This window comes from Trichosurus vulpecula, chromosome 6 (assembly GCF_011100635.1).
Source record: "Trichosurus vulpecula isolate mTriVul1 chromosome 6, mTriVul1.pri, whole genome shotgun sequence".
Classification (NCBI taxonomy): domain Eukaryota; kingdom Metazoa; phylum Chordata; class Mammalia; order Diprotodontia; family Phalangeridae; genus Trichosurus; species Trichosurus vulpecula.
This window is the reverse complement of record NC_050578.1, coordinates 145881991-145907723: the sequence shown is the minus strand read 5'-3', so window position 1 is coordinate 145907723 and position 25733 is coordinate 145881991. Positions and strand designations below refer to the sequence as shown.

At 36.7% G+C, this 25733-nt stretch overlaps 1 protein-coding gene and 1 pseudogene across 1 annotated transcript; one reads left to right on the top strand and one right to left on the bottom strand.

The window, feature by feature from the left end:
- LOC118854803 overlaps positions 1 to 8842 on the bottom strand; it is a 63582-nt pseudogene extending 54740 nt beyond the window's left edge.
- A 2903-nt stretch (positions 8843 to 11745) lies between these two features.
- LOC118855275 (ferritin heavy chain-like) lies at positions 11746 to 12678 on the top strand. The gene has a single exon (XM_036765356.1). The coding sequence runs from the start codon at positions 11964 to 11966 to the stop codon at positions 12513 to 12515; it is 552 nt and encodes a 183-aa protein (XP_036621251.1). The 5' UTR covers positions 11746 to 11963; the 3' UTR covers positions 12516 to 12678.
- The last annotated feature ends 13055 nt before the right edge of the window (positions 12679 to 25733 follow it).

Genomic DNA, 25733 nt, shown 5'->3' with positions numbered 1-25733 from the left:
AGAAGGAGACTCAAAAACAAAATGAAAACACTAACTCATTAAAAATTAGAGTTGAGCAAGTGGAAGCTAATGAATCTATGAGGCATCAAGAAGTAGTAAAACAAAATGTAAAGAATGAAAAAATAGAAAGAAAATGTGAAATATATGATTGGGAAAACAACTGACCTGGAAAATAGATCCAGGAGAGACAATTTAAGAGTTATTGGTCTACCGGAAATCCACGATGTAAAAAAGAGCCTTGACAGTATCTTTGAAGAAATCATCAAAGACAACTGCCCAGAGGTCCTAGAACCAGAGGGCAAAATAGTCACTGAAAGAATTCACCGATCACCCCCTGAAAGAGATTCCAAACTTAAAACACCAAGAAATATTATAGCCAAATTTCAGAACTACAGAGTCGAAGAGACAATACTGCAAGCAACCGAAAAGAAACAATTCAAATATCATGGAACTACAGTCAGGATCATGGAGGATCTCTCAGCTTCCACATTCAAAAACAGGAGAAATTGGAATGTGATATTCCAAAGGGCAAAGGAGCTGGGACTACAACCAAAGATAACTACCCAGCAAAACTAAGCATAAATTTTCAGGGAAGGAGATGGACATTCAACAAAATAAGGGAATTCCAGACCTTCCTGATGAAAAGGCCAGAACTCAATGGAAAATTTGACCTCCAAATACGAAACTCAAGAGAGACATAAAAAGGTAAACAGGGGGAAAATCCCCCACAAACCTTATTATTAATAAGGGCAAATTATTTGCATCTTTATATAGGATTATATCATCTTATGCATGTTTTATATATATACATATATATGTCAGTCTTGAGAATAGTACAGCTACTATGACAATTGAAAGGGATACACATAGATTGTGAATGCTTGTATAAAATAACTGATATAAGGATAAAAAACATAATTAAGAGATGTAAAGGGAGGGATAAGAGAGAAGAGGTAAGGAGGTAGTAGAAATAGGTAAATTACACCAAATGAAGAGGCACAAAAACATATTATAGTAGAGGGAAAGAAGGGAGGGAGAAGAGCAGTATTTGAGTTTTACTGTCATCTGATCTGGTTCAGGAAGAGAATAACATACCCTGATAAGTATAGAAATCTAACTTGTCCTACAGAAAGTAGGAGGGGAAAGGGGGAAAAAGGGAGGGGGGTGGTCAGAAGGGAGGGGAGAAGTAGCAAGTGGGAAACAATAAGATAAGGGAGGGTAATAAAGAGGGAGGGTAAACTGAGGAAGGCAGCAGTCAAAAGCAAAACTGTTGAGGAGGGGAACAGGAAAGGGAGAAATAAAAGCATAAACAGGGTGAATTAGGCTGGAGAAAAAGACACAGATACAAATCATAACTGTGAAAGTGAATGGGATGAAATCTCCCATAAAACGGAAGCGGATAGCAGAATGGATTAAAAACCGTAATCCTACAATATGCTGTTTACAAGAAACACTTCTGAAACAGGGGGATACACACAGGGTAAAGGTAAAAGGCTGGAGTAAAATATATTGCACCTCAGCTAAAGTAAAAAAAGCAGTTGTAGCAATCCTAATCTCAGACAAAGCAAAAGTAAAGATAGATTTAATTAAAAGAGATAAGGAAGGACATTACATCCTGCTAAAAGGTACCATAAACGATCAAGCAATATCATTATTTAACATATATGCACCAAGTGGTATGGCATACAAATTCTTAGAGGAGAGGTTAAGGGAGTTACAGGAAGAAATAAACAGCAAAACTATAATGTTGGGAGACCTCAACCTCCCCCTTTCTGAACTTGATAAATCTAATCTCAAAATAAATAAGAAAGAAGTTAAGGAGATAAACAGAATTTTAGAAAAGGCAGATATGATAGACCTCTGGAGAAAACTGAATGGGGATAAAAAGGAATATACTTTCTTCTCAGCAGTACATGGCACATACTCAAAAACTGACTATGTACTAGGGCATAAAAACCTGACAATACAGTGCAGAAAGGCAGAAGTAGTCAAAGCATACTTTTCAGATCATGATGCAATAAGAATTATTTGTAACAAAGAACTATGGAAACAAAGAGGCCAGCTTCTGGGCTAACAATTCACTATTTCACAAAAACTGTTGGGAAAATTGGAAAACAGTAGGGCATAAACTGGGCATAGACCAATATCTTAGACCATATACCAAGATAAAGTCAAAATGGCTTCATGATTTAGGAGTAAAGGTTGATGCTATAAGTAATTTGGGAGAGCAAGGAGTAGTTTACGTATCAGATTTATGGAAAAGAAAAGAATTCATGACCCAACAAGAGATAGAGAGCACTACAAAATGCAAAATGGATAATTTTGATTATGTTAAATTGAAATGTTTTTGTACAAAAAAAGCCAATGCAACAAAAATTAGGAGGAAAGCAGAAAATTGGGAGAAAATCTTTACAACTAGTGTCTCTGATAAAGGCCTCATTTCTAAAACATACAGGCAATTGAGCCAAATACATAGTAATACAAGTCGTTCCCCAATTGTGAAATGGTCAAAGGATATGAACAGGCAGTTTTCAGAGGAAGAAATTAAAGATATCTATAGGCATATGAAAAAATGCTCGAAATCACTACTGATCAGAGAAATGCAAATCAAAACAACTCTTAGATACCACATCTCTCCTGTCAGATTGGCTGAAATAAGAAAACAGGAAAATGATAAATGCTGGAGAGAATGTGGGAAAATTGGAACATTGTTACATTGCTGGTGCAGTTGTGAACTGATCCAGCCATTCTGGAGAGCAATTTGGAACTATGCCCAAAGGGCTATAAAAATGTTCATACCATTTGACCCAGCAATACCACTTCTAGGGTGGTATCCCAAAGAGATCACACAAACAGGAAAAGGACCCATATATACAAAAATATTTATAGCGGTTCTTTTTGTGGTAGCTAAGAACTGGAAATCAAAGGGATGCCCGTCAATTGGGGAATGGCTGAACAAGCTGTGGTATATGAAGGTAATGGAATACTATTGTGCTATAAGAAATGGGGATGATGCAGACTTCATAACAACCTGGAAAAACCTACACGACATAATGCTGAGTGAGCGGAGCAGAGCCAGGAGAACATTATACACAACCACAGATATATGAATTCTATGAGGACCAGCCCTGACAGATTTTGCTCTTCTCAGCAACACGAGGTACAAAGGCAACTCCAAAGGACTCACGATGGAGAATGCTATCTGCATCCAGAGAAATAACTATGAAGTATGAATGCAGATTAAGGCACACTTCATGCTATCCTTTTTCCCCCTTCTTTTTTTTTCTTTTTCTCTCTTTTGTTTTTGTTTTTGGGTTGGGTTTTTTTTTTTTTTTGGTCCTGTTTCTTCTTTCTCATGATTCATTTCATTGATCACAATTCTTCTCCATAACTTGATTGGTATGTAAATTAATTCAATGCGAAGTTATGTGTGGAAGTTATATGGGATTCCATGCTGTCTTGGGGAGGGAGGAGCGGGAGGGAGGGAAGATAATCTGGAACTCAAAATTATGTGGAACCTAGTGTTTTAAACTAAAAATAAAAAAAATTTAAAAAAACAAAACTAGATGGAAAATATAAAACTAGGGAAAACAGTACAGTAAGTATATCTTTGAATAGTTTCATTTTGGGGGGCAGCTAGGTGGCGCAGTTAGTAGAGCACCAGCCCATTTGGGAAGACCTGAGTTCAAATCTAGCCACAGACACTTGGCACACTTACTAGCTGTGTGACCTTGGGCAAGTCACTTAACCCCAACTGCCTCCCTCCTTCCATAAAGTTTCATTTTTCAAATATATAGGAACTAAGCCAAATATAAAAAAAATAAGAACTATTCCTCAATTGATAAATGGCCAAAGGATGTGAATAGTGAGTGTTCAAGAGAAGAAATCAAATATATCTATAGTCATATGAAAATAAAAACTCTAAATCACTATTAATTGAGACACTGCCTGTTAGATTGGCTAATATGACAAAAAAGGAAAAGGACAGACATGGGAAGGAGCGTAGAAAAATTGTGAAATTAATGCATTGTGGGTAGACTTGTGAACTGCTCAAACTATGATGGAGAACAATTTGAAACTATGCCCCAAAGACTATAAAACTGTGGAAAACCTTTGACTCAGCAATATCTTTACTAAATCTGTATCTCAAAGAGATGAAGGAAAAGTGAAAAAAAAGACTGTTATGTACATAAATATTTAGAGAAGGTCTTTTTCTTGGTGGTAAAGATTTGGAAATTGAAGGAATGTCCATGAGTTGGGAAATGGTTGAACAAGTTGTAGTATCTGACTGTGATGGAATACTATTGTGCTAAAAGAAATAATGAAGAAAAACCAGAAAAACCTGGAAAGACTCATAAGAACTGATGGAAAGTGAATTGAATAGAACCAGGTAGTGTATGCATAACAGCAATATTATAAGGATGATCAGCTTAGGTATTTTATTTAATAAAATAATCCAAGACAATTCCATGGAACTCATGATGAAAAATTTCATCCATATCCACAGAGAGAAATAATAAGTCTGAATGCAGATTGAATCATAATTCTTTTCACTTCATTTCTTTTTCTTGCTCTTCTTTTGGCAACATGGGTAATATGTATGTATTCTTTGTCTAATTTCATATGCATAATTGTGTGCCTTCTCCATGGCTTAGAAAAGGACAGGAAGGAGGGAAAACATTTGAAACTTAAAAGTAAAAGAATTGAATGACAAAAATAAATAAATAACAAATTAATTTTAAAGAAAGAAGTTATGAGATTTCTTCAATGATATAACATCACACATAGCCTTCTTTTGTGATCAAACTACTATTGTATCAAGTAAAGCTTAAAACAGGGGGAAACATAATGAAAAAAATACCATTGTCATGGAGAATGTGCAGGATGGAATTAAATGAAGCAAGATTTCCTGTAGATGGTGAACTCTTCCAGATGTTTTTGTTTTCAGATGACATTGCACTGATACCATAATAAAAAAGAAACTTTCAGTTTCAGAAATTAAATAGAGAAAATACTTATGACCACTGAACCCCCAAACTTTTATTAACAATTAATTTAATTTTTAATTACATGATCTTTATTACATATATTTAAAAGAATAACAAATTGTACATAATAGATTTGCAGTTTTATGTGCAATCATCTTTTTTATTATGCTATGTTATGGAAATGCTTATTTTATTCCATAAATCACAAAAAGAATAAATAAAAATGAGTTAATCTTAAGGTCAACTATAATAATACATTTGATAAGCAAATCAAATTGTACCAATATTTTAGACAGGTCATATGTATGGATAGTTTACAGGGTTCAGCACTGAATGGAAGAAGGGCTGAATAAATTTTGGTGGGGAACTTGTACATTATTTTAATCATCCCAAGCTTTGCATAAAACAAAGGCCAATATTTTTAACACTGATAACTTTCCAGTGATACTTAAGATAGTATTCCCAGAGACTCCATTGGCTCTAGCAAATTAAAGTTGCAGGTCATCAAAAGGGGACTAATACTGGTTATGTTGATTTGGGAATAATAAGTGGGCTATGGCCTTTCACTAGTGAAGACTGATGCTGCGGAATCAGTGTTAAGGATGTGATCAGAGAAAATATGCAACCTGAGAAGAAGGTCGCCCATTCATAGCTAGAGTAACGGAAAATTGATGGACAATAGAGACTCTATTGGTGTATACATAATTTCAAGAAATCTAGAAAAATCCTACTCCAAATCTAGCTCATTTATTGTATCATGAATTATTTATAATAGATTATGGATAGGAGTCACACAGGATACAAAGGCAATAGGTTAAGATTTGCAATAACAACAACTGATATTTTATGAGAACTTAGATATTATAAGGCCTGTCATACGTTATTTCATTTAATCCTCACAATAACTATGTGAGTTAGATTAAAAAGTAATAATGTTCAAAAGAAAACTTTCATAGAGTGGAGTATGGATTCACAAAAGCAGAATTATATTCAAGTGATTCCTAATTCTAGACAGCACACATTTTTGTTGATACAGCTAAAGATGAAAACATATCTTTTCGGGGGGAAGGAGTTGCCATATATCATTGCTGACTAAACACGCCCAGATCTTTTATTTTTTTCATATGCACCATTTTTGAGCACTGTTTTCTGTGTCTTGAATTGTAAAGATTGATTTTTTAAAAAGAATCAATTGTGGGATCTTATATTGTCCATATTAAGTTTCATTTTATTAGCCTAAGCTCATTACTTTAAATCTACTAAGATCATTTTTTAAATCTAGATTATCCAAAATGTTTACTATCCCACACAAGTTTACATTATTCATAAACTTTTTAAGTATGCCATTTGTATAATTGTCCAGATCATAATTAAAAACACAGCTGAATAAATGATAGAATCTTGGGTACTTTACTAAAAAGCTCTAAAATATAAATAAAATTTAAAATTGTATAGTGTTTAATAATTTACAGACTGCTTTCTTCACACTGTAATCATATGAGGAACATAGGGTAATTATTAGAGTTATTTCATAGATGAGGAAATTGAGAATTTGAGATCAGTAAATGGCTGAAGCAAGATTTGAGCAAAGATTTCTCAATTCCAAGTTCAGGATGGCAACAGCAAAATCACAGGATTTAAACCTTGGTCTGCTAATTGAACCAATCCCAAATCACCATTTTTTCTGTCATCTGCATCTTATCTTTCTCTCGTCCATGATCTTGTTATATTGTTGTAATTTGACAAATATCATGCCAAAGTCAAGGTATTCTATCATCATGGCATAATATTTGTGTAACATTAATTTACTTTTAAAAAGTAAATTACATTTTTCAGCCATTCTAGTACCTTTGTAGTTCTTTATAGTTTCCTAAGCCTTATAAAATTCAGTGTTTCATCTGATTCTCTAACTAGCTTTGTGAATTAGGAAGAGTAATTAATTAGTTTCATTTTCTGTAGATAAGGGAAGTAAGATTCCGAGACATTAAATAACTTTCTTAAGACCCTACAACTACAAGAGGTTGAGTTGAGCCTAAAAACAAGGTCTTTTGATACTTAGTCAAAGGCTGTGAGGATTGGGCTACGTCTTGGTCCAAGCTGACAGAAGTAATCACCAATATTACCAGTGATTGACTTGTCTATGTACTAGGAAGTTCTTAAACACCCAATAACTTGTTGGTTCAGCTTCATTTTGTTAAGGAGAGTAAGGGTCTCCTGATCACAAACAGATTAGCAAACTTCATCTGATACCTTTCTACAAGGTTGGCTATCTTTTCTAATCACGATGCCCTTGTGACATTTATAATGGGCATCACAGACCAGGTAACCCACTGATTGACTGTCCCTAAAGTCTCTGTTTCACTTGGTTCCTGTCAATCTGTTCAGTACAGGTTGAGCACAGAGACCCAAAGATCTGTGTTCTGGATTGGGCTATGCATCTTATCTGACATGGACATCAATTCCCTCCCCTTGCCCTGAAAGTTCTAGTGAGCTGGGGAACTGTGCATTTGTCTACCAAATTATTGTGATCCTTCAGAGCTTCTGTTTTTTCTCATGACCTCACACATGAATACTTCAAAGATGCCCCTTCCACTACCCCAACCTGCCTCAATCTATTTTTGCTTACTACAAAGGCAAGTTCAAATTGCATAATTATAGTCTGTGAGCCAAACCTTTCTATCACATAACAATAACCTGCACACAATAGTCCAGATGTATTCCTGATCTAATTAACAAAATTCTTGACCATGGACAGAATATAGGAAATCACAGGGAAGATTAAACAATCAATCAACATGAAATTTTAAGCACCTCCTCTAAGAATATATTAGGTGCTAAAGAGGCAAGTGGCAGCTGGGTGGCACAGTGAGCCAGGAAAACTCATCTTCCTGAGTTCAAATCCAGCTTCAGACACTTACTAGCTGTGTGACCCTGTGCAAGTCACTTAATGCTGTTTGCCTCAATTTCCCCATTTGTAAAATGAGCTGGAGAAGGAAATGGCAAACATTTCCTGCATCTTTGTCAAGAAAACAACAAATGGGGTCAAAAAATCAGACATAACTGAAAAAAAAAAACAAATGACTGGGAGATACAAGTACAAAGACTAAAACAATTCCTACTGACAAAGATCTTACATCCTAAAGGGAGAGACAAGTGCCTTTTAAATATATAAAGCATATATATGAAGTTAGTAAGTAAATACATATTTTATACAATATACATATTCATATTGTTATGCCGAAGAGAGTGAGTGAGACCTGGATATAAATTTTGAAGTGGATTTATTCAAGTGTGAGACTGTTTGGAGTGAGGACTCAAATAGAACAGCCCTGAGCAGGGGTAGGGCCAGGGTGTTTAAAGGAAGAAACCACAAACTGCAATGGTCAGATCTTGCAAAAGCAAGAACTTACAGAAGCAGAGAAAAGCAACTGGTTAATACCTAGCTTAGAGCCTTATAAGGAATGTGGTTAGGTTGCAATTTCTAGAACAGTGTGGGTGGCTGGGCACTGGGTCATTTCTCAAAATTATGCCTATGGCGGCCTTCCCTTGGCGGGACTTTATTTCCGTGAAGAAGGGAGCAAATGGTTGGGACTGAAGCAAGATGGAGGGTAAATCGGGGGACAGGGCACAACAATATAAATGAATTTTTATTTAGTATCTTATTCATGGGCAGCAATTACCTTCTCTATTCGCTGCCTGGCATGGCTAGAATCCTGGCTTCGCTGCTCCCTGGAATCTACCAGGGCTGCGAACCTCCTTTCCCTGGAACGAGAACGCCAGAGCCCCAGCTCTGGGAGGGAGACCTGCACTTCCACGTGACCTCGGTGGTGCTGTGCAGGCTCTCCTTGCGGCATTGCACCAGGGCGTGGGTGATGCCTGCATTAACTTCCATCAACCTGCAGATGGTGGACTAGCCTCGGACACTGTGACCTTGGAGGTGATCAAAGGCAGGCCCATCTGGTTTATGTGGTATCCAGGGTTCCACAAATCAGGAATTTGCAACATCTTTAGCAAGAACTTGGATGGGAAAAATAGCTCCTAATAATTGCTTTTTTTTTTTCCTTTTTAATCCCTAGCATTTAGCACCATGCTTGGCACTTTGAACATGCTTAGAAAAATTTTGCTAACTAAAAAAAAAAGAGCTTATAAATGCATAGTAATGTGTATGGTATTTACATAGTTGCTTATTTGCATGCTATAGCTATATATTGATTATATGAAGACTTAGTTACTTCATATTTATGGCATATATATGTATATATATGTATACATACATACATACACATATACATACACATACACACACACACACACACACATATATAGTACATGGTGTCTCTCCCATTAGGATTCAAGCTCTTTTTCAATAGGAATTGTTTATTTCCATATATTAAATTTTACTCTGTGTGTATATACATGTGTGTACATATATATATATACACACTAAAATTTTATATATGTACATATACACATTTTATATAATATATAGCTTTCATTATAAGTTGTTACTTTTGTTTTGTTGCATTACATTGTATTGTGTTTTGATGTGATGACATCCAATTATATTACATTATATATTCATAGATCGTAATTTCTTTATGTTAGGTTGCTATATTATGTGCTACATCCTATTGTTTTGCATCATAAAGTTCTATTAGTATAAATAAGAAGCGAGAACATTCCAGGAATGTGGAATGGCCAGCACAAGAGCACAGAGAAGGGAGATAGAGAGCCACATGTAAATAACAGTTTGATTGGCTGATCACCAGAATCATTACAGATTTCTTTGTCTGCATTTGGTCTAACAACAGTAGCAGGTGGGGTATCAGTATGCTGAATCTGTACCCTAGGAATCTCTATAGCATTTGTGGGTAGGAAAGTGGTTACCTCTGGGTTCAATTCTCCCACATTTTAAGAGTACACAGTTTCTTTTATATGTGCATTTGCATGCATTACACACCCACACACGCACACACAAACGCACACGTATATAGTGTCTACATCTATACATGCATATTTTATGCATTATAGAATCCAAGAGGAGGAGCAATATCCCATGTAATGAGACTGAAAAAAATAGACTGCTGATAGGTTATGTAGGCTATGTAGGTTTTGTAGGTTATGACAGGGTAAGTTATATGTTATCCTAGAAATATTAGAAAAATTTTTTTCATGTAGGAATTAGTCTCCCTTAGAGGGGGAAGGGCAAGATTTCAGCATTATCTATTCATGTCCTTCCCTGTGTGTGGCTGAGGAATAGTGAATGAGTAGGTCGTGGGATTTAAAGAGCTGAAGGAACTGGCAGGTTATAGAGTTTAGGAAAACATATATATGAATATAGAATTTCCTTAGCATAAGAGTAGAATAACCTGATGTTAAGTATACTACAAACACCATGTGGGAAATGTTTCATTTAGTTTACTTGAAAAGAGTGACACTTCCCAGATGAGAGAAAAATAGAGCTTAGAAGTGACTTTGGGGAGCAAAGAACAGATGAATAGACCTCATGTCTTGGTTCTGAGATTACTTACCTCTAAATGACCAGAAAAGCTATTGTATATCCTCTACTGATTATCAGAGTTATATTTCTGGAGACATGCCTCTCTGTTCCCATAAACCTTGACAAATAGGGCTTTGTGGTGTCCTATCACTCCTGAAGTGGCCAAGCAAGAGTGTAACTGTGAGAATAAACACACATCTACCATCCCCACCTTCCCAGTCTTCTTAAATCTTAGACCCCACCCACCCATCTAGCTGTTCATTCCAGTGACACTGGCCTCCTTGCTGTTCCTTCAATAAACAATACATTTATTGGCTACAGGTATTTTCATAGGCTGCCTCTCATTTATGAAATGCTCTCGCTCTTCATTTCAGCCTCTTGGCTTCTTTTAAATACAAGCTAAAATCTCACCATCAACAGGAAGCCTTCTCAATCCCCCTTAGTTTTATTACTTTTCCTCTGTTGATTATTTCCTGCTTGTTTTGTATATATCTTATCTGTACATAGTTGTTTGCATGTTGCCTTCCCCATTAGATTTTGAGCTCCTAGAGGGCAGGGATTGCCATTTTCTTTCTTTGTATCCTTAGTGCTTAGCATAGTGCCTGCCAAATAGTAGATATTTAATAAGTCTGTTAAACATCAATGCTAAGAGGCTAAATTTACTATGCATCCCTTTTACCCAGCAAAAAATCACTTGCAAGAAAATTGACCACAATTAAACTGACTCTCTCTAGACTGAGTTTGGCATTATGTATTATGATAATAAAAGAGATCTGTGACTCATTCCTCCTATGTAGCCTCCACAAGGTTCATAACAACATGAGGAGGTAGGTACTGTGATGATCTCCATTTTACAGTTGAGGAAACTAAGGCGGACAGAAGTTAAGTGACTTGGCCAGGGTCACACAGCTAAGAAGCAACTGAGGTGATTTAAACTAACGTCTTTCTGAATCCAAGTGCAGCAATCTGCACTTAGCACCACTTAGCTGCCTAAAGTTGATTGCAACATGCTTCATATTTTCCAAGCACTCATTTATTTCTTGTATCTCTTCTCAGAATATTAAACAATTGCTTTCTATTTCCCCCAACAGTAACTGCTTTCTTTCAAAATTTATTTTCTATTTCCTACCCATTTCTTATCACCAATATGTACATGTTTGTTCTCCTGCAGCTAGATTATAAATTAGAATAAAAATGATTGGCCAGAAGCGCAGGGAAGGGGAGTCGCTGCGGTTTCCTGCTTCAACAGTGCTTGAACGGAACCCGCTGCTCGATTCCCGGCCGGAGCCGCCCTTAGCCACCTCTCCACCTTCACCTCCACTAACCAACACTTCTTCCGTCCTACCGTTCGAGCAGCAGCCGCTCGTTCAGCCGCCCCCCCGGCCGTCGCCGCCGCCGCCGCCCCAGCCTCAGCCGCAGCCGCTGCGCAGCCGCCTCCTCCCGCCTCCTCGTCAGCCTCCATCGCCGCCGCCGCCATGACCACCTCGTCCCCTTCTCAGGTGCGACAGAACTACCACCAGGACTCGGAGGCCGCCATCAACCGCCAGATCAACCTGGAGCTGTACGCCTCCTACGTGTACCTGTCCATGTCCTACTACTTTGACCGCGATGACGTGGCGCTGAAGAACTTCGCCAAGTATTTCCTACTCCAGTCCCACGAGGAGCGGGAGCACGCTGAGAAGCTGATGAAGCTGCAGAACCAGCGCGGGGGCCGCATCTTCCTGCAGGACATCAAGAAACCAGACCGAGATGACTGGGAGAGCGGGCTGAACGCAATGGAGTGTGCTCTGCACTTGGAAAAAAATGTCAATCAGTCGTTACTGGAATTGCACAAGCTGGCAACTGACAAGAATGACCCCCATTTATGTGATTTCATCGAAACCCACTACCTGGACGAACAGGTAAAGGCCATCAAACAACTGGGTGATCACGTAACCAACCTGCGCAAGATGGGGGCCCCCGATTCTGGCATGGCGGAATATCTTTTTGACAAGCACACCCTTGGAGACAGTGACAACGAGAGCTAAGCCGCACCTGGCTTCCCCCACACCTGGGAACTGTGGGCGTGACTCCTGCTGTCTTTCAGTGCATGCATATTTTGGTTATCTGACCTTTTCATAATCTGTACCAAAAAACTACCACCATTTACATCCCAATAAAGTGACTTGGTACTGATGAAAAAAAAAAAAAGAATAAAAATGATTTCTCTGTTGTCTTTGTATTCTCATCTTCCACTACAGTGCCTGATACATAGCAGATTTTTAATAAGCTTGTGTTGATACACTCACTGTTACTTCTAAGACTTAGAAACTGGTGAATTGGTGTCCATCAGATGAACTAAATTGTGCAAATGGTTAGATGAGCATACTGAGTCAATAGCCATTTAAAATAATGAAAAGGTAATCAAAAGTGGGAAAAATATCTCATCCATACCATCAATCTGCTTTAGCCCATAAGATCCACTACAAAATTATGTAGACCAGAGGAAAATAGTGACATTTTCTTGATGTGGTACAAGTATACTAGTTTTCATGCCAAAATAGTGACTTTGATGAATTTGGTTGCAATCAAAATTAAAAAGTGAATTTAGTGTGAATTTAGTACTTGATTTACTATTGTTTCATTGTGGTTTTGTTTTTATTTCTATCGTTATTTTATGATCTAAAGCTACCTTTTGGTTTTAATGTAAAGGAGACAGGTACAAAGAGAGAAAACTGACTATGGCAAAATCTAGAAGGACACTCTCTAATTGTTTAGCCCAAATGTTATGGGAAGTGAGGCCAGTATATTTCTCCTCAAACCCTACCACTAGCACTTGAACAGCAACTTGACTGGGCAACTGTCAAAACAGGTGTTTCACAAAATAGACCAGCAGCAACTCTGAGCAAGCAGTTTTTCAGAGAGAAAAGCCAGGTCTCCTATCTCAGGTACCTCATAGACACATACTAGTTTATATATTAACTGGCCCCTGTCAGGTAGATACCTGATGAAAGACATCCTTAGTAATTTTGCTGATGGGATACAGAGGCACAGAAGAGCTCAATAAGTTAGCAGAAGGGGGCAGCGAGGCGGTGCAGTGAGTAGAGCACTGGCCCTGGAGGCAAATCTGGCCTCAGATACTTGACACACTTACTAGCTGTGTGATCTTGGGCAAGTCACTTAACCCAAACGGACCTGCCCTACCCCCCAAACAAATAAGTTAACAGAAGGCTGACAATTGTGCCATGTAACAGAAAGATTGAATACTCCAAAATCTCTTAGCTATGTAATTTTTCATTAACCCATTCTCTATTTTCATATGCCATGATATAATGTGTCTCTTTAAATTTTAGAAAAGCTAAAATTAAGACATTATGATATATATCTTGATATGATTTTCTACTGCTGGACACAAGCTGCATGTCTTTCAGTCTTAAATGGAATTGAAAATAAATAAAGTTCTCCCTTTTTTAATTAACATACACTTGAGAAAAATATTAAGACATCTCAATAAACATGCAGATATTAACTTGCTAGAAAGGCACACATGCATTGTTCATAAAAAAGACCCATCTAGTTTTAAACTCTCACTGCTAACAGCAGGGGACCATCACTTGACAGAAGATGTAATACTGCAATTTTTCATCGTGTTTAAAATTCATGAAGCCCTACCCAGACAGACAAATGCTTATTAATTTCTAAATTGCCTTATTGACTTTAATGGCAATAATCCAGGCTTTTCTATCTTCCATAGAGCTATAATTAAAGTGAAATTTCTGTTGATTGTTCAGTTGTAAAGAAACTATTCTGAATAGTTTGCAGCTAAAAGAATAATTACAATAGAGTATTAAGAGCAGTGAGCATTCATTTGAAAAAGCTATTTTTTATTGAATGATGTTTGTTTCCTAGAGAGGTATGTATGCAGTAGTGCCAAAGAGATTGGCCCTGAAAATATTTCCAGTAGTATATCAGGGTTGAAATGGCCCTAATCAATTTGTTCTATGGTTGCTCCCCACTGTCTTGCTAGAAACTTGCAAGCGCTGGCCCATGGGGCCAACTTGACCTTATCCCTTTTGCTGCTACTTCAAGTTTCTTTCCAGTTTGGGCATGCCCCACACAGAGTGAAACAGCACCTCCAGAGTTTCACTGACAGCTTAACTGACTTAAGTGACTACTGTATTTGTGTTACCTGATTATTATTGGTTGGGTACTCTTTGTCAGGTGCAAGATCTCGATCCTGGAGCAACATGTGAATTGCCTTCTGCATGATGCTCCCAGGTTTGGGGATTTATTCTCTTTAATCAGTAGCCCACAAATTGTTGCAGGAGATCTCAGAATCCTTTAGCCTCACCTCCCGGAACCTCCACCTGATTCAGGAAGAAATAGATTCCCTCTCCGGCATAAGTCCTCAGTATCTGCAGGTCCTTCATTCCCTCACCACCATGCAAGGGTTGCTCATGCCTATATGGGTGAGGAGCATTGCTTCTATGTCAACTGATCTAGCATCATTCATTATGATATCTGCATACTCCAGGAAGTCAAACTCTTTTATTCCTTGGGACAATGGTATGGTGACATCTTTATTTGGCCTCTAGAGGAAGAAGTTCTCTCCTCTGCTCTATTCTTTTCAGCCTCTTCACTGTCCTCGTTGTTTTATCAGTCTATGCATCTATCAGGTGCCTTTTTTGTTGTTAGCTTTGCACTGTTAACAAAATCATGTTCAGGCAAATTTGCTCCCTTGGTCTTTGGGTGGTCTTCTTTGGACCACCTTGACCAAAAGGTGAGAATGCTGAAATGGAATGAATAATGAGTTTACTAATCGCCTTGATTTGCTTTAGCTCTCTTATTATCTAGGACAGGCTGATGTAACCTGGGAATCAAAGTTAGCCAATCAGGAGGCAGAATGAATGTTGCTCAAGTTTGGCATATCAGTGATCCATTGTGTTGTCCTCTAGGAATACACAGAACACATCTGCTGAGCCAGCAAGCACACAGTTGGTTCAAACTGGTTCACACCAGCCCAAATGAACAGACCTTACACAAACATCCTGGTTCCAGGTACTCTGTTTTCCTCCTATGCTCCTGCCTCCTTTTGCTGTAAAACCATATAAACCACTTCCTAAAGTGCATTCTTTAGAGAAGTAGATGAGATTCTGCTGCTTTTCACATGCATATGCTGTACTGACCAATAAAGGATTCTACATTTTGCACTTCAAGTGTGCCGCCATTTCCTCTGTTTAGGAGAACACTGTACCTCAATTAATCAAATTTCCAATTAATCAGTGTTAATTTTAAATCACATAAACAAAATCTTTAGTTACATCCTAAAATTAAGCATACTGACAAAATAAAAATAAAAATAACTATTCCAAATGGTAAATTTCTGAATCCTGATACAACTTCCCCCTTGGATCCTGCTATAATACAAATGCAACATTTTAATTTCATGTTTTGATAGCTTTATTTAGTTTTGCCTTTTGAAATCATGACAAAATGAGATATATAACAGAGAAGAAAAATAATTTGGTTTTTAAATTAAAAATGAAAATTAACCAGTTTATTTTAGAATTCCATAAGAGTTACCCAAGGTCTTTCAGCAAAAACATAAAGAATATAGAGACAAAAAAGAAGTATATAATGATAGTGCAATAGAGCAAAATGTATAAACTTTGATAAATTATTTTATAAGAAGATATACAAAATACCAGAGTGATAAAATGTCAAGATTAGTTTTGTGGTTGTTATTGTTGTCATTTTACTTTTAAAGAGATCATTGGGAGCCTTCAGTCTCATGATTTAATTTTAATGCTTTTTTAGAGTCCTTTTTTATGAAAGACAAAACATATGATGGTGAGTATGAGTTAGCACACTTATGGAAGAATTTAGCTGAGCTTTATTAAGAAAAATAAAGCAAAAACATAGTTTCAGAACAGCAGAATAGTGAGATCTCTGTGATTCTAAAATGCAGGAGAAAAAAAAAAACAGTGTCGAGAACTATTATTAAGAGGCTTTTCTGCTCCACTATTACCAACAGTGTGTTGGTTCAGCTTCTCTTCAAGTAAGTAACAAACTGTTCACACTTGAAGAAGCACTTTTATCTGTTGACTTTGAGTCTTCTGATAGTTGCCATGCCTTTGGCTTTTGTTGAATGTAAATTTTCAGATAAGGCCTCACATATTTCCTAGCTCTGAGACTCCAGACAAGTCGCTCAATTTCTGTCTGCCTCAGTTTAACTGTAAGATGGATATAATAGTAGAACTTACCTCTCAAGTTTGTGAAAATCAAATGAATTAATACTTATAGAGCACTTTGCACAATGTCTGGCACATGGTGTGCACTTAATAAAATGTTTTCTCCTTCCCCTTTCATGAAGGCAGGAATTATTTCCTTTTGCATTTGTTTTCACTAACATAATTTCTTGAGAAATATTGATTGATTCATGCTTCTAAGACATAAGAATCTTTTGCAATACCTTTCCCAGACTTGCCATCCCACAGTACTGCTTCCTGAAATGATTTTCCAGTTTCTCCCCAAAATGGAAAATTTTCCTTTCTTCTTGCACTAGCTGTAAGAACAGTGCTGCTTGCTACTTCTGTGGCTGTGTCAGACCAATAACACCAGCGCACAGGAAGGCTGCTAGGACAGGTGCTTTATTCTGCTTTTCTAAGGAAAGCAACTTTAAGGGATTAACAATCTCACTTTAATCAGACATAAATATATCATTCACTTAGTTCATGGTGAAAAGCAAGCACCCTGAACTTCAGAGCAAATACAAACAGAAATTACAGAGACAATATAAACAGAACAAACACACACAGTCATCAGCAGACAGGCCTTTAGCTGTCTGACCAAAAAATTACATAGTTACCCAAGAGAGAAGCACCAACATCTGGGTTTTCAAAGCCGGGGGGGCTCCAAGGGCTACCTAGATTCTTGTCTGGTAAATTCACATGACACTCTTCCAGTGAGTGAGAGCCCCAAACAAAACACTAATCTCTTAAGTTTGTATACCCTGTTCAGGGTCAAAGGGCATCACAACCATGTGACTCAAACCGGTGTGCACTAGGCTTTCTTGTTTCTTAAGCAGGTCAAAGACTCTTGATTCAATCAAACAAACAAAGGCCAGACTCATCAAAGTCACTTGATTAGCTCAGTGCTCCAAAAGAGAAAGCAGTAAAAAAAAAAAAGTCCTACCCTAATTACCAATACACAAGCTTACCCACCAATATGAAAGGAAGAGGGTTGGACCAGATGATCTCTAACATACTTACCAGTCCTAAATCCTTTGAACTTAAACAGTTTAATGGCAATGGAAATCACACCAGACTGGGAATCGGAAGCTTTCAGGAATCTGAAAATTGACCTGTGACTATGGACAAAAATCCTTTTCCTTTTCTAGTACCAGTTATTTATCCATAAAATGAAGATGAAAACATTTGGCAAGCAACCTAGTGCTGCTGAGAACATCAAGCACAATAAAGTATTTATGAAAGTGTTTAAAAAGTGGAAGATCACTACACTAGCGTAAGGCAATATTATAATATGTATTTGTAAAAGTGCTTTGAAGATTTGGAAAGAGTCTTGGCTTGGCACAGAAGACTTAGTTCTGAATCCCAAATTTGTTAAGCCATTCTTATCAAGGTACAAACTGTAGACCTTAATTTAGAGGGGCTAGATACAGGATAAGAGAATTATGTTGATGAATACTCTTGTATTCCATAGCTTGACAGGTGAAGCAATTTACCTCGAATAAAGCATTTGCTTTCACATGATAATGATTTTATTCACTTTATTACGAAAAGATTAAAATAATAGAAAAATATTGATATTTACAAAATAAATAATGTTTTAGGTTCATAACAGGAACAATAGGAAAGAAGAGAGGGAAAGAGGAAGTTCAATTAAAGTGGGACACATGTTAAACATATAAAAATTACCTACAGGCATTAAAAACTGATACCTTACATTTTCTCTACAAGACAATGTCATTAAAGACTAGTGTGATATTATACTATAATTTTACATGGTATTCATGTAGCAAATTTGTCATTTGAGAAAACTGAAATAGAAGTAAAATAAATTTACCTCCTCATTCCCTTTTTTCCCTATTTGAAACTCAGGGAATTTTATTATTAATATTATACAGCCTAAAGCAGATATTATGGGGCTGCTTCTAAAAATGTAAACCTATCTTGACTATGTTAACAATTATAAATGTTTTATAAACATGTGTACTTCAAAGATAGGAGAATTGGTTCACCTGATTAATGAGACAGATGTGTTTGCCTTTACCTTACAATACCCTTTGACAAAAGTCAATCAATAAAAGTGAACATGTTTTTAATGCCTCCTTTTGATCTCAAGGTTTTCCTTGTGCAGTTGTCCATCCTGTCAATTAAAGAAGCTGTCAGAATAATCTGACACCTTGCCTTTTGATCTGGACTGGGCAGCTTTATCGTTTTGAAAACTGTGTCCTTGGTAACACCCAGAATAAGGAATATAAATCACTTCTCTTTTCTAAATGTCAGGCCCTTATCCTTAGGTACCTGGCTTCTTCTCTCTTTCTGATAAAATTCTTTATCTATATTTTAGCACACTTTATTATCCTAGCTTTGGGAGCAAATCATTTATCAAGTCTGAGGAAGTGTGGTTGTACAGCATAGTTACTCGAAGCTTACCTGATAGCAAGAGTGCAGTAACAATGAGACAAAAGCTGCACTTATAGATATCATGTGACGCAGTTCAAGATATAGAATCTTCCAAAGAAACAGCAGAACGAGAGTGAAATAGGAGAAAGAGGAAAGAAACACTGGAAAAGGTTAATATTTGAACAAAGTGAGTATACTTAAAGGTAACAAATATTGCTGAGCCACTTAACTGATATTTACTCACAGTCTAGTGCTGTCTTGATTTGGGAAGAAGAGGAAAACTCTTAGTAGAACTAAGTATTTTTGAAGATTTAAGAACCACTTTGATCTTTCATTTCATTAAAAATAGCATAAGATGGAGTCATGATGATAACAGCAAACATTTATATAGTACTCATTTGATCATAACAACAACTCTGAGAAGTAAGAGCTCTTAAATGTCTGAGACCAGATTTGAACTTAATTTTTCCTGAGTCCAGACACAGAGGTCTATCCACTACACAACATTATAAATATAATAATAGCCCATTAAGCCTCATTTCATTGCCTATTTCATGTGTCCAGAAGGACAATAGTTAATTACAGGAATTCCAACCAGGATGAAGAATATCCCAGATATTGTGTGCCCTGAGATTTAGACCTACCAGGTTCCTTGAAACACTGGACAATTGGCCTAAGGTGATGTACTTAATCTGATTAACAGCATTCTGGTCTGTGTGGTACAACTATTTCTAATGGTCAAAGAAACAGACAAGATGATTTAGGATTGCAGTCTGTTTGAACCTAATACTGTAGCGTACCACTGGTGCTGATTGTACCACAAAGAGGAACAAAGCATAAACACCAACAACAGATCTGATGGAAATGATTTTGATCAAAAAATATTGACTACCTAACTGCGATAAGAATACACATAAATGAAATGAAGATGAAAAGTATTTTCTTTATGTACCAGTAACATGAAACCAAAAAAGAAAATAGATTTGACCAATCAAAAATGAAGATTTCATATTACTTTACATCAATGGTATCCATCTCTTAATCACACAGCAATGCATTTCTGACAAATGAGCATTTGTAAGAAATAACTTCAACTCTAAGCCTAGCATTGATGGAATATGAACTGAAATTAATGAGCTATTAAATCTGTAAAAAAGAAAATTCAAAAACATGATGTCTTTTAAATCTTACTTCTTATAATAATAACCCAATTACCTGGCATTTTCTTTTGGTTTTTTGTTACGGGCCCTGTTAGAGCTGAGCCCTGTCCTCCTCGGACCTCCAGGCCCAGGGGTCTGCTGAGATAAACTCAGGGCTTTGGGATGTGGGTGGAGCCGGGAGGAGGGGTCTCGCCTTTGTTGCCTCCCTAGCGATTCCAGGTTGGACCTGCCTGACCACGTGGAACTTCTGGCTGCCTGACCACGTGGAGTTTCCAGTCTTTGCCTGGATTGCCTGCCCGCAGGGAGCTTTGGGTAGTACGGGAAGAGAAGGAGAGGAGAGTAGGCTGAGTTGGGGCAGTCCTAGGACCCAGGTGTATTAGCTTTACCTGTCTTTCACCCACGTAACCAAAGAGTGTACCTATGTCACTAAAGGTATAAATGTGCTGCTTGCTGAAATAATAAACGGAGTCATTCACCATCTTGTTCGGCTCCCGCCCCGTTCATTGTCTGCGAGATCAGGTCCTTTTCTTAGGCAGAGGCCTGGGGCTTGGGGGGAACCCTGAGCATAGTTACGAGGCTTCAGAAGCTCGTAACAGTTTTTGTTTTTGTTTTGTTTTGTTTTTGTAGTTTGCAGGAAATAAGAGGCTGAGGTCATGGAAAGTTTTACTTCCTGCAAACTTGAAGAAGTCTAGCTAATAATAAAATAAATAACAAAAGCAACATCATCGTCTCCACTTATTTTGAACAAGATATGGGTGCACTGAGACTGGGCAAGTCACTTAACCTCTGTTCACCTCAGTTTCCTCCTCTATAACTAGAGGATAATAGTAATTGTCTCCCAGGATTGTTGGGAGGATCAAGTGAGATAATAATTGAAAAGTACTTACTACAGTGCCTGCCACATAGAAATTACTATATCTATATATATGTATATATGTATATCTATTGTGATTATGAGATTCTTTTTAGTTCGACAGTACAAGTCTAATGTTAAAAGCATCTATTCTATAACAGAATTTTTAAAGGCTTACAATTTCTGTTCTCAATGGAAATAAATATATAATCCTGGCGGGGGGGCATAATAGAAAGTACAAGCAATTTTAAGAAACTTGGTGTACTCATTTCTAAAATATATAGAGAGCTAAGTCAAAGTTTTAAGAGTACAAGTCATTCCCAATTGTTAAATGGTCAGAGGATATTTGCAGGCAGTTTTCAGAGGAAGAAATTAAAGCTATCAAGTTATATGAAAAAATGCACTAAATCACTATTGATTAGAGAAATGCAAATTCAAACAGCTCTGAAGTACTGCCTCATGCCTATCAGATTGGCTAATTTGACAAAAAAGGAAAATGATAAATGTTGGAGAAAATGTTGGAAAATTGGGATGCTAATGCATTGATGCTGATCCAAACATTCTGTAGGGTGATTTGGAACTGTATCCAAAGGCTGTACAACTTTGCATACTCTTTGATCCAGCAATACAACTGCTATGTCTGTATCTTAAAGATATTATAAAAAAGGAAAAGGACCCACATGTATAAAAGTATTCCTAGCAGCTCTTTTTGTTGGAAATTGAGGGGATGCCTATCAATTAGGGAATGGCTGAAGAAGTTTTGCTATATGAATGTAATGGAATACTATTGTGCTATAAGAAATGATGAACAGGAAGATTTCAGAAAAACCTGGAAAGATTTTTTTTCTTTCTCATGTTTTTTTTTTACATTTTACTCTAATTCTTTTTTCACAACATAACAAATGTCTAAATACATTTAAGAAGATTGTACATGTATAGTCTATATCAGATTGCTTGCAGTCTTGCGGGTTGAGGAGGGAGGAGAGATGGAAAGAGAAAAAAGTGTTTAACTCAAAATCTTATAAAAATGAATGCTGAAAACAAGCTTTACATGCAATTGGAAAAAATACTATTGGCATAATAGTAAGTGTGACTGATGCAGGAATGGCGAAAACCATAGGAAGAAAGGTAGCACTATCAATGCAGATTCCAAAGGACAGATGCTAAACACCACCATGGTAGAAAAAAAAAACTTTAAGAAAACTATTACAAAATCTGCCTAAATATTATGACAATAGCTAGTTTATCAAAAATAAGCACAAGCAAATATTCCAGAAAAAAACAAAGAGTAATAAAAATTATTGGTACTCTCAATCAAGCAATAAATATTTATTAAGTACCTACTATGTGTCAGGCACTGCACTAAGGACTGGAATTAGGAAAAAAAGCCAAAGACAATTCCTGCCCCTGATAAACTTACAATGAAGGAGATAACATGCAAACAATCATTGCAAACAATGATGTACAAACAAGATATTACATATGCATATGTATATATATATGTATGTGTTTATGTATACATATGTACATATGCATATGGATTTTGTACAAATGCATACAAATACATTTGTGTGAACATACATACATATGTATGTATGTATATAAATATATATACATACGTACATACATACATAGATGCACACACACAAACACACACACACACATTATAACCTGGTTTCTGGCTTCATGAATTTTGTTGGATGTTTGAGGGAACTAGAGTTATTTTTAAGAAATATTGAGAAAATAATGTAATAAAGTTAGTAATAAAACACTAAACTTGATGACCAATTATAAATGCAATATAGTGGTCTAATCTTGTAAGAAGATGGAATAAGTCACATAGTAGTTTGAAGAGTGCCAGGAAGATCACCACTTCCCCAAATTATCCTCAAAAATGCTGGTACCTACAATTCCACCATTAATTGTTCACTCCTTTGAATTGAAACATTAAATTAACATTCTCATTGAGTGTTTGAGTTGAAGGGTGCTTTAAGAGGCTGGGTGATATATAGTGGATGATATGTTGTTTTGTTAATTTTCCTTATTCCTAAATTTGTCTCCCTAAATATCCAGCAAAATTCACATATTGAGAAACCAATTTATACTGTATATATTTTCTTTATAAATAGTTGTTTGCATGTTGACTAGGCAACTACTTTATGAATTCCAAAAAAGGCAAGGATCTTATGAATGTGTATATGTAGGTATGTATATATGCATACATAGGTGTGTATACAGTGTCTTAGTGTTCATTTATTTGTCCTATACTTTCCAACATAGAATCCAGTTGAAAACAGGGGAAAAGAGACAAGCTAATTGGGAAGAACTAGGGAAAATGGGAGATCCTTGGGAAATCAGAGGATAAAATGAAGTCAGTGGACTTCAAAAGTGGTATTTTGACATGGGGTGAGGAAGACAGTAAGTTATCAGTTAATAATAGACATGATGGGCAAGAAATAAATGACACCCATTTCACAATTGTCTATTGTCTGGCACCACTTATAGGTGGTCATTGAAGAAAGATGTTAATGCTGGTTAGAGGAACTGAAAAAAATGGACTTGGTTTTGCCTTAAGGTTTAGGAAGGATTTTGAATGGTGAAAGACAAGATGAAGGACATTATAGGGAGAAAGAAGATTAAAGAAAACAACAACAACAATAACAACAATAGGTGACACTGATGAAAGCGTTATTTGACTTTCTTTTTTTAATTTAATTTATTTAATATATATAGTTTTCAGCATTGATTTTCACAAGAGTTTGAATTATGAATCTTCTCCCCATTTCTACCCTCCCCCCACTCCAAGATGGTGTATATTCTGGTTGTCCCGTTCCCCAGTCAGCTGTCCTTTCTGTCACCCCATTCCCCTCCCATCCGCTTTTCCCTTCCTTTCTTGTAGGGGAAGATAAATTTCTATGCCCCATTGCCTGTGTATCTGATTTCCTAGTTGCATGCGAAAACTTTATTTTTTATTTTTGAACATCTGTTTTTAAAACTTTGAGGTCCAAATTCTCTTTCCTCTTCCCTCCCCACACACCCTCACTAAGAAGGCGAGCAATTCGACATAGGCCACATGTGTATCATTATGTATAACCCTTCTACAATACTCATGTTGTGAAAGACTAACTGTAATTTGCTCTTTCCTAACCTATCCCCCTTTATTGAATTTTCTCCCTTGACCCTGTGCCTTTTGGAAAGTGTTTGTTTTTGATTACCTCCTCCCCCTATCTACCCTCCCTTCTATCATCCCCCCTTTTTATCTTCTTCTTCCTTCTTTCCTGTGGGGTAAGATACCCAACTGAGCATGTATGGTATTCCCTCTTCAGGTCAAATCTGATGAAAGCAAGATTCACTCATTCCCCCTCAGCTGCCCCTTCTTCCCTTCCTACAGAACTACTTTTTCTTACCACTTTTATGTGAGATAATTTAACCCATTCTATCTCTCCCTTTCTCCTTCTCTCAATATATCCCTTTCTCATCCCTCAATTTGATTTTATCATCCCTTCATATTCAACTCACCTGGTCGCCCCCCCCCCCCCCTCTCTCTCTCTCTCTCTATATATATATATATATATATATATATATACACACATACATGTACACATACACACACAGATATATATATATATATATATATATATATATGTATACACACACACATATAAATATATACATATATAGGAATATTCCCTTTAGCTACCCTAATACTGAGGTCTCATGAATCATGCATATCATCTTTCCATGTAGGAATGTAAGCAAAACAGTTCAACTTTAGTAAGTCCCTTGTGATTTCTTTTTCGTGTTAACCTTTTATGCTTCTCTTGATTTTTGTGTATGAAAGTCAAGTTTTCTCTTCAGCTCTGGTCTTTTCACTGACAAAGCTTGAAAGTCTTCTATTTTATTGAAAACCCATATTCTGCCTTGGAGCATGATGCTCAGTCTTGCTGGGTAGGTGATTCTTGGTTTTAATCCTAGCTCCACTGACCTTCAGAATATTGTATTCTAAGCCTTTAGATCACTTAATGTAGAAGATGCTAGATCGTGGGTTATTCTGATTGCGTTTCCACAATACTCAAATTGTTTCTTTATGTTTGCTTGCAGTATTTTCTCCTTGATCTGGGAGCTCTGGAATTTGGTGTCAATATTCATAGGAATTTTCTTTTTGGGATCTATTTGAAGAGGCGATCTGTAGATTCTTTCTATTTATCTTGTACCCTCTGCCTCTAGAATATCAGGGCAGTTCTCCTTGATAATTTCTTGAAAGATGATATCTAGGCTCTTTTTTTGATCATGGCTCTCAGGTAGTTCAATAATTTTTAAATTATCTCTCCTGGATCTATTTTCCAGGTCAGTGGTTTTTCCAATGAGTTATGTCACATTGTCTTCCATTTTTTTATTCCTTTGGTTCTGTTTTATAATATCTTGATTTCTCATAAAGTCACTAGCTTCCACTTGCTCCAATATCATTTTTAAGGTAGTATTTTCTTCAGCGGTCTTTTGGACCTCCTTTTCCATTTGGGTAATACTGCCTTTCAGGGCATTCTTTTCCAAATCGTTTTTGAGCTCTTCCATGGCCTGAGACCAGTTCATTTTTTTTTCTTGGAG

Coding starts and splice junctions, on each gene's coding strand:
- LOC118855275 (XM_036765356.1), top strand. CDS start 11,964: ATGACCACCTCGTCCCCTTCTCAGGTGCGACAGAACTACCACCAGGAC.